Consider the following 10,568-nt stretch of genomic DNA (forward strand, 5'->3'; position numbering starts at 1 on the left):
TACAACGATGGTAATGGGTAACATCAAATCAATTTTATTTGTCACATGCGCCGAATACAGACCTTTACAGTGAAATAAGAAATGAAAGTAACAAATAATTCAAGAGCAGCAGTAAAATAACAATAGTGGGGCTATATACAGGGGGTACAGAGTCCATGTGCGGGGGCACCGGTTAGTCGAGGTTGTTGAGGTAATATGTACATGCAGGAGGTAGAGTTATTAAAGTGACTATGCATAGATAATAACAGAGAGTAGCAGCAGTGTAAAAGTGTCTGTGTGTGGGGTGGGGGGTGGGGGGGCAATTCAAATAGTCTGGGTAGCCATTTGATTAGATGTTATGGCTTGGGGGTAGAAGCTGTTTAGAAGCCTCGTGGACCTAGACTTGGCGCTCCGGTACCGCTTGCCGTGCGGTAGCAGAGAGAACAGTCTATGACTAGGGTGGCTGGAGTCTCTGAGTGTTCTTTTTTAGTCTTTGAGGGAGGAGGGAGGGGGAGGGAAACATCTTCCCAAGTGCAAGGATCTTCTTTAATCAAATCCCTAATCAAACTAAGAATCATTTTTATGGAGGCCTATGCCTGGGCCCCGGGTCCTTGCACTGTGCTGATGACTGTCTATCTGTCTGTTGCTTCCCTGATTAATTAGGTGATAAAGATTAACGTGTGCTACTGGAGGGAGAAGATCCCTGGCTCCTACAACGTCCAGCACCGCTTCCCCTGCTTCATCCAGCTGGAGTCAGAGGAGGCAAAGCATCACATCTACGGCCTCCCATCCAATGAGTACCCAGGCCTGATGAAGGTTTGGTCTTGTAGATACCATAATGTCCCACACAAGATTCAGTGATGCATTTGCTTTAGGTCTCAAGCAAGGTTACTAACCACACAAGCATAGTTCACCAAACCACCTTTATTACACTGTTTCCTAGTCTTATTATGTTGAATTTAAATAGAAATACATTCAACTTTTGCTGAGCTCAGAAGTAGGGCAGCAACACTGTCAGCCCCCAAAGTTCTCCAACACTTCCGGATACATAATCACAGGGGAATCTTGTCTGTGTTGCGCTTCCATTTTCTATTCTATTTTGAGCATGATGGCAAGCCAGCAGGAGTTGGGAGAGTAATAGCAGCACCCAACATGCATGCAAAGGAGAGGGACAGATGGCTGTGCCACATCACATTATTCACTCTGTGGTGTAGTCAACAGTGCTTTGTAACCCATGTACTGTAGATAGATGGCTAATGCTCGGTCAGGCTAAACCATTTTTATTTACCTTTCAAAAGAAAATGCTGCCACACTTTTAATTACCTTTCAAAACAAAATGTGGACACTTCATAGAACATTGCATTTACATGACATAGGCCTTCTACTGTTCTACCTGGGGTCGATGTTCCTGGTACGTGCACTCAGACTCTAATTACATTCAATACAGTTCGTTTGCATAAAGGTCAGTTGATGTTGTTTTTCTTCTCTTTTTGAAGATTTGCTACCACACGGGCGCTGAGACGGACCCTGATGAGAGAGACAGACAGACGGACAGGGGGGACATAGACATCCTACAGCGCTACATCACCCGCTGCTTCCCTGGTCTGGTGCCCATCCCTGCTGTGGTGGAGAGCTGCATGTACACAGTGAGTATTACCCGTTTCAGAGCTGCATGGGGCTCCCGAGTGGCGCAGTGGTCTAAGGCACTGCATCTCAGTGCTAGAGGTGTCACTACAGACCCTGGTTTGATTCCAGGCTGAATCACAACCAGCTGTAATTGGGAGTCCCATAGGGTGGTGCACAATTGGCCCAGTGTCGTCTGGGTTTGGCTGGGGTAGGCGGTCATTGTAAATAATAATTTGTTCTTAACTGACTTGCCTAGTTAAATAAAAAGAATATGTACACAACGTTAGCATGTTAACATCTCTGCTGTTTACTGTATCCTAGTAATAGCCATAATACATTAATGGCCCACAATGGCAATTTACTCTGAACAATTAGAATGCCATAATCTTTTCAGTTGGGCTTCATTATTTATAATCTAAAAATCTTTGATCTTCCCACCAAGGCAAGGTACAGAATAGAAATGGGATGAGGGTGGTTCTGGAGTTGAAAATGCAGAGAGTGTCACGTCCTGACCAGTAAAGTGGCTGTTTGTTATTGTAGTTTGGTCAGGGCGTGGCAGGGGGTGTTTGTTTAGGGTGTTTCGGGGTTGTTTGGGTTATGTTCTATGTTAGTGTTTTTCTATGTTATTTCTAGTTGGTCTATTTCTATGTGGTGTTTATTGGGTTGACCTTCAATTGGAGGCAGCTGCTTCTCGTTGCCTCTGATTGAAGGTCCTATTTATAGGGGTGTTTGTTCTATGGGGGTTTGTGGGTAGTTATTTCCTGGTTTAGTGTTTGTTGCAACTGACGGGACTGTTTGGAGTCGTTTGTTTTGTATACGTGTTTATTTTGTTTTTCCTTCTTCAAATAAAAAAGAAGATGAGAATACATTTTCCTACTGCATTTTGGTCCACTCCTTACGACAATCGTGACACAGAGAGATCCATTGCCCTGTTTGCCATGCAAATCACATCACCTGCTGCACGACTGCATTACCTTTGGGATTCAAACACTAATGGAAAACATCACAGACACTGAATATCATTGGAAACCACATGTCATTCCTGCCCCTTAGTCAGAGTAGCCTACTGCATGGAGAATGTGGCACAGTAGGGAAGAGTGGGGTAAGTTGAGCCATTTTTACATTCAGCATCACTCCATCAACATATATTTCAGGATGTTGTGTATCCCAGAAAATAATCAGAATTCATGTAAACATTACAGTTTTGAAAACATAGCTTGTCCGGGTATGGGGTAAGTTGAGCTGCCTACACATTTCTGAACTCAATAAAATATTACCACTACCATTTAAAACCATGTCTATCTTTATTTACCAAACACAATCACTTGTCTTTTAACCATTTTAAGCATATTTTAACAGACTTAACATCTAACAAACACTTTGTACTTTTTTAAACACTTTTATTAACATAGGCCAGGCCCTGTAGTTACCTCATATCCCAGCGATAAGGCCTTGCATTATGCCTGGGAAGAATTTTTTGGGTTAACTTGCCATTGGCTCAACAATTGGCTGAACATACCCCAAGGCAAACGTTTTGACTATATTAGCCCACATAGCTACAAGGATGCACTATCTTGCTAGGTTTAGGACCTCATATTGAAGCTTATAGAGACCCCGACTGATGTATAGAACAATCTTTATTATCTACTTTGGTTTAGATACAAGCATGAAACCATTAATACATTTTTTTTTATTTTTTGTATTTTCACCCCTTTTTTATCCCCAATTTCGTGGTAACCAATTGGTAGTGGTTACAGTCGTGTCTCATCGCTGCAACTCCCGTACGGACTCGAGAGCCATGCGTCCTCCGAAACACAACCCAACCAAGCCGCACTGCTTCTTGACACAATGCCCATCCAACCCGGAAGCCAGCCGCACCAATGTGTCAGAGGAAACACCACACCTGGCGACCGTGTCAGCGTGCATTGCGCCCGGCCCGACACAGGAGTCACTAGTGCGCGATGAGACAAGGATAACCCTGCCGGCCAAACCCTCCCCTAACCCGGACGACGCTGGGCCAATTGTGCGCCGCCCCATGGGCCTCCCGGTCGCAGCCGGCATTAATTTGACTTGATGAAAATCCGTGTTTTGGACCTACCTTATATATACAAAAGTATGTGGACACCCTTTCAAATTAGTGGATTCATCTATTTCAGCCACACCCGTTGCTGACAGGTGTATAAAATCGAGCACACAACCATGCGATCTCCATAGACAAACATTGGCTGTAGAATGGCTTTACTGAATAGCTCAGCAACTTTCAACATGGCACCGTCATAGGATGCCACCTTTTCAACAAGTCAGTTCGTCAAATTTCTGCCCTGCTAGAGTTCTCCCGTTCAACTGTAAGTGCTGTTATTGTGAAGTGGAAATGTCTAGGAGCAAAAACGGCTCAGCCGCGAAGTGGTAGACCACACAAGCTCAGAGAATGGCACCACCGAGTACTGAAGCGCGTAGCGCATAAAAAGCATCTGTCCTCTATTGCAACACTCACTATTGAGTTACAAACAGCCTCTGGAAGCAACGTCAGCACAAGAACTGTTCGTCGGGAGCCGCACATATGCATAAGATCACCATGCGCAATGCCAAGCATCGGCTGGAGTGGTGTAAGGCTCGCCGCCATTGGACTCTGGAGCAATGGAAACGTGTTCTCTGGAGTGATGAATCACGCTTCACCATCTGGCAGTCTGACGGACGAATCTGGGTTTGGTGGATGCCAGGACAACACTACCTGCCTGAATGCTTAGTGCCAACTGTAAAGTTTGGTGGAGGAGGAATAATGGTCTGGGGCTGTTTTTCATGTTTCGGGCTAGGCCCCTTAGTTCCAGTGAAGGGTAATCTTAACTCTACAGCATACAATGACATTCTAGACGATTTTGTGCTTCCAACTTTGTGACAACAGTTTGGGGAAGGCCCTTCTTTTTCAGCATGACAAATCCCCTGTGTACAAAGTGAGGTCCATACAGAAATGGTTTGTCAAGATTGGTGTGGAAAAACTTGACTGGCCTGCACAGAGCTCTGACCTCAACCCCATTGAACACCTTTGGGATGAATTGGAACGCCCAATTGGAACGCCCAACATCAGTGCCAGACCTCACTAATGCTCTTGTGGCTGAATGGAAGCAAGTCCCGCAGCAATATTCCAACATCTAGTGGAAAGCCTTCCCAGAAGAGTGGAGGCTGTTAGGGGAGCGAATGAGATGCTCGATGAGCAGGTGTCCAGATAATTTTGGTCATGTTGTGTAACTTGCTTACCACTTTTCCCATATGGTTTCTTCCTTCACAGACTATATTAAATTATATTTGGTCAAATGATACATTTTGTGTATGGTTTCCTAGAAACAAGGGTGGTTCAACTCACCCCACTGTCCACTACTGGATATCATCTTCAATCCCCAAACAGATGGCAGTTGGGGTCCAACATGGACAGGATTTATTCTTCTCAGATGAGTTTCTTTAACCAAGCTGCTAGTTCCCTCAATGTTTTTCTCTCTCTTTCCCTCCCATTCGCTCTCGCTCCCTCCATCATTATCTTAGTGACACATTTCGCCTGAATTGCCTCCCCCTCTCTTGTTCTCTCTCTCCCTTCACCATATCTTTCCGTTGCAGGTCACGCCAGACAGCCATTTTGTCCTGGACCTCCATCCCACTCATAGTAACATCGTCATCGGAGCAGGCTTCTCAGGTGTGTACGTGCTGAACATGAGTATTGTCCTCTGAGCCTTTGTGGCCCGACATAACATGTCCCGCAGCCCCACATCATACCCCAACATGACTGCATCCATAGTGTCATTCACAACATACAGTAAAATAGTGGATGTGTGTGGATGAGCACAAGCCCAAAGAGTTAGGTTTTAAAATGTTTTTTTCACCACTTAGACCCGGCACACACTCAGGTCCAGAGTGGTGCTGAACATCACAGAGCCCTCTGTATCTACTTCAGCTCTATGTACTGTAGCTGTATCTTAGAGTGAGATCTTACACAGGGAAAAGTCAGACAACTTTTAATTAGACAGTCTTTCAAGCCGGCTGTGAAGGGTGAAAAGTTGCGCTATGAGTCCAGACCCGTTTTATTCCCTAATTAACGTCTTTGAGATGCTCTCAGGGCCCAGGGGCCCTCTCTGTCTGCTCTCACTCTCTGTCTCTCTCTGTCTGTATGTCTGTCTGTGTGGTGCGTGTGAGGCAGTGTGGGGGCTTCTCCTCCCTGGCCCAAAGGGCCAACGGCTGGGGTCTCCTGGCTCCTGTTCCATCTGCTCTGATAGCCGCCTCCTACAGTAATTATATGTATAATTCATTTCCACTTGTAATAGCTTTTAAAGGACCTGGCTGGCACACAGTGCAGTTGGCTGGTGAGAGAGAGTGTGCTACAGGGATAACAAGGAGGATTAACTCCAAGGGTTAGAGAAAGCCATTTGACAAGCCACATAATCAATACAAGGGAAAGTATGAATTGAAGAAGTGTTTTGCTTCTGAACCCATTGGTTCCTTGGTGGTGGAATCTGAGGGTTAAGACATTTTGATTTTTAAGTCCTTTTTCTATGGAAAATTAACCATAATAGGATGACTGTTCATCACGGTCTATTACCCTGTTCTGCTTGCATTTACCATATTATCAGTGTTTTAACCATGTGTTCTAGTAAAGACTGTGCAGCACTATGCTGTGTTCAATCAGTGCACAGGGCTAATTGCAATGCTACAAAAAACTTGCAGCTCCTCTTTCTCCTCTCCTCTCCTCTGTTTGAGTTATCAAAAGCCATGGGCACAAGTGCTTTAAAGCAAGTCCTGGGGGTTGCCATGGTTACAAAGGCACCCAGCTGGTTTGGGCCTGCCATTGAGGGTCCATCGCCTCTTCCTACGAAAAACGCATGCGGCGAACTGTCAGAGTGACCTACAGTTCGTTCGCTATAGCCCCGGATGTAAATCGCTGAGGCTTTTATGACTTCAAAGCCCGTCTGAATCCATGGGAGCTCTGAGAAGTTTATCAGGCAGAGACAAAACTCACGCAAGGCATTCTTAAGCCTGGTTGACATTCAGAGTTTTCCTTCCCCTCAGACCCATAGCAACAAGAAGAATCCATCTCTCCTGAGTACAGCGTCAGTTTCCTCATCTCACCCCTAGGCTGACAGCTCATCGCTGGAAGGAGTGACACATCTCCTTAATTTATCTCTGGCTTGAGCCCACTTAAATGAATAGATGCCCTGTGACGGTCAGAGCAATAGCTCCTGTCCTCTTTGATGTGCTCCGTCATGCAGGGCTCAAACAGACGCCTGACTCAGACAATGGGCCAGAAACACACAAGCTATTTATAGAGGCCCATTGTGGTGTTCCACAAGGTGCAGGTTATATATTTCAGCATATTATAGACTCTAGACAACCTGAAATGACACCCTTTGCCCTATTTAGTACACGATCCCCCCCTTTATAGAGCCTATATAAAGCCTTTATAGAGCCTATATAAAGCCTTTATAGAGCCTATATAAAGCCTTTATAGAGCCTATATAAAGCCGATAGGGTGCTCTTGAGATGCAGCCTCTGAGTTTGAGGACATACCTGCCTCACTTACTGTGATTGGTTCTCCCCCCAGGTCACGGATTCAAGTTTGGCCCAATCGTTGGCAAGCTGCTGTGTGAACTGAGCCAGGGAGAAGTGCCCTCCTATGACCTCTCGCCCTTCAGAATCAGACGCTTCCAAGCCCACTCCAAGTCAGCACTGTAGGATCGGGACCGCTGGCTTTAACAACCATTTCCTCAGGAACCAGACCTTTACAAAATGAAGAAATGAAAGGTTTTCATACCAGTGTGTCTGAAGCCTAAACAAACAATGGCCGTTCGTAAATACTTACTTTTCCAGCTAATCCTTGAGAAAAGTGATATAGAGTGGAGAGCCTTGAAATGAGAAGAGGAAACAAATCAAGGATTCACTAAAGCTGATCTCTCAGCTGCTGTGTTGTTAATAGTGCTCTGTAAATCATACTCTCATAGCCTCTGCTTGGACCTGGGACCCATCCTGCAGCATTTCAGACAAGACTAATAATAATGTATTACATTTGTCATGCACTTTTTTGTAATGCACAAAATGAAATAGCAAATAAAAAATAGTTTAAAAGAACAAAACAGATATATCTAACCATCTCATGAAAGCAACAATCAGTCTAAGAGGAAGGCCATAATGGGAGGCCAGCTGATAGAGAATGTAAAGTCCAACTATAACATAGTTGTACAACTGTAAACGCGTTCATCTGTGACAAATGCTATTAAACTTGGGAAAAAATGGTACCCTTATTGGCCCGTATGATTTTATGCATCACTACCTCTCCCCTTCTCACTCCCCTGAGTGAGGCCTTTTTCAAGTGAAGCACATAGTTAAAAAGACATCAGCCATGGAGCCATTTGTCTTTGCGCAGCCAGCTGTGTGTGTGTGTGCAGTGTGCAGCCTTCAGCGGTGTGTGTGTGCAGTGTGCAGCCTTCAGCGGTGTGTGTGTGCAGTGTGCAGCCTTCAGCGGTGTGTGTGTGCAGTGTGCAGCCTTCAGCGGTGTGTGTGTGCAGTGTGCAGCCTTCAGCGGTGTGTGTGTGCAGTGTGCAGCCTTCAGCGGTGTGTGCCTCTGCCTGTACCTTTTTCCCCATGTAAACATTTTAATCACTAATCAGCCAGCCTGTTACAATGGTTGCCAACCACAGCCATCAGCGGGAATGAGAAAATGACACAGCGAGACGCAGAGATCAGCGCACCACTCAGTCCCTCAGCTCTAAGTGACTTTGAATTGATAGAGAATTAGGAGAACATTAAACATGAAAACGCAAATATTCACCCAGCAATATTCAGGGGGAAAGAACACACTGGAAAATCTACTTCTGAACATGAATGCATGGGATACCCTATTAATAAGCAGGGTAACTTTTGAAAGTAGTGCCCATTTTCTGCCTCTCTATGGCCAGTTAGCCAGCTTCATGGTTCTGGGTCCTAGTGCCTTTTCTGTACAATTTACTTTGCCACAAATACAAGTTCATGTAATTTGGTTGAACTATCCCTTTAAGTACTTGATAGTCAAAGGATAATGATGGTCTGTCAGATGGGGCAATTAGACTTTACCCTCACTTAATCAGACATAGGCCGTATTGTAGTATAGGCATAAACCTGAGCTGACAGGGAAGGAGGGCTGGTGTTGGGATGAACATACCACCATAAGGAACCATAAACTCACCCTTGTTGCTGCCGATGTGACATGGAGAAACAGGGAGAAATGTAGCTCAGAGAATGACAGGAAACTGACAATGATAGCAGCGTTTTCCACATCACCACACTACTAGAAGGCGGTAACACAGACAGATAAGCAAGACCTGTTTTTATTTGTTCTCGTCTCAGCAGGGTTATTTGTCCTATCTGCTAGGTAGGTTCAGAGGGCAAGAGTGGGGCTCTTATCAGATACAAAACCTGCCATGAATTTGAAAAGATGTGCTTAAGGGGCTTAAGGTTTTCATCTCTGATTTGCATATTCAAATATATTTCTACCACTGCTTCGACACTAATAGACCTGCTAATAGACCACTAATAGACTAATAGACCACTAATAGATCTGCTTCGACACTAATAGAACAGTGGCTCTTCTTTTTCTCTAATCAGGCTCTTTGTCAGCTTCCATGGAAGATTAAACAACTAACATAACACAGATCCACTCAGTGTTTTTCCTCAAAATGTACTGTTTCCTCTCCGTCTGCCCCTAGTCTGCCACAAGTCTTCTAAATAGGCCCAGGTGCTTCAGAGTCTTAATCTTAAAAACAAACGTGTGAGAGAGACAGAAAACAACACAAAATGACTGTCAACTATGAGAGTGAGTGCTAGGTACAGCGACATGAGTATTTTCCCCCTTTCCCCCTGATTTTCTCTATTTTTACATATTTTTCATACTGAATGTTATCAGATCTTCAACCAAAACCTAATATTAGATAAAGGGAACCTAAGTGAACAAATAACACAACAATGATATACTTATTTCATTTATTTCATAAACAAAGTTATGCAACACCCCTGTGTGAAAAAGTAATTTCCCTTAAACTCAGTAACTGGTTTTGCCACATTTAGCTGCAATGACTCCAACCAAATGAATCCTGTAGTTGTTGATCAGTCTCCCACATCACTGTGGAGGAATTTAGGTACATTTAGGTAGAAAAGCAAAAATAGGGGGCAGATACTTTTTCATGGCACTGTAGCCATGGAAATGACTATGATTTGGAGGAATTTGTGCAAGGTAAATGGAATGGTGTGAGTAATGAGTGGTACACAGGGGTGGTTGGAATGAGGAATCATGCTGGAGCTGAAACAGGTGATTGAAGGAAGGCTGGTATTCAACTGAAGCAGCATAGCAACATGCAGTATATTAGGTGTTGTTTGGTAGCTAAGCACCTGTCTGAACTACTAACAGATTATATCGTCCTCATTACCTGTTATCAAAATAGTATGGCGATGACAACTGGAAACAGTCACCTCACACTGAGGACAAGATGGGGAGAAATAAGGAATGCTGTGAGACATCCATAGACTGGTTACATTTTCATTTTAGCTGTTCGAACACATGAGAATGGGAATGTTGTTGTGTTTACCACACGATAAGCTGTGATTTGGCCTTTAGCACGTACAGGTTGTGTTTGTCTATTAATATTCAAATGAGTTTGAGTTTGGGTGTTTCAAGTGCTACAATTACCTTTTGGGTGGCAGGTCATTCTGGTCTCCATTTCACAATAAATAAACACTTGAAAGATTGGTTTCGTAAGTATACTCCGCTTGCTTGGGGCTAATGTCATCATTTGTTGTTTTTACAAATGTAATTAAATTTGACATTAAAATGCAACATTATCAAGTGTATTAAAATGTTAAATGAATCCAAAGTTTGAATGACCTCGTAACTAATAAAGTTACAAAGTTACTTCTAAATATGTTGCATAGTGTAGCAAATGTATCCATATTTG

At 44.0% G+C, this 10,568-nt stretch overlaps 1 protein-coding gene across 1 annotated transcript in view; it reads left to right on the forward strand.

The window, feature by feature from the left end:
• pipox (pipecolic acid oxidase) overlaps positions 1-7,880 on the forward strand; it is a 14,834-nt gene extending 6,954 nt beyond the window's left edge. The window contains exons 5-8 of the mRNA XM_029773507.1: positions 643-795; positions 1,476-1,625; positions 5,215-5,290; positions 7,190-7,880. Of these exons, the coding sequence (XP_029629367.1) occupies positions 643-795; positions 1,476-1,625; positions 5,215-5,290; positions 7,190-7,320 (510 nt within the window). The 3' untranslated portion in view covers positions 7,321-7,880. The remainder of the gene's footprint in view (positions 1-642; positions 796-1,475; positions 1,626-5,214; positions 5,291-7,189) is intronic.
• Positions 7,881-10,568: the final 2,688 nt, after the last annotated feature.

Source organism: Salmo trutta, chromosome 13 (genome assembly GCF_901001165.1).
Source record: "Salmo trutta chromosome 13, fSalTru1.1, whole genome shotgun sequence".
Lineage (NCBI taxonomy): Eukaryota > Metazoa > Chordata > Actinopteri > Salmoniformes > Salmonidae > Salmo > Salmo trutta.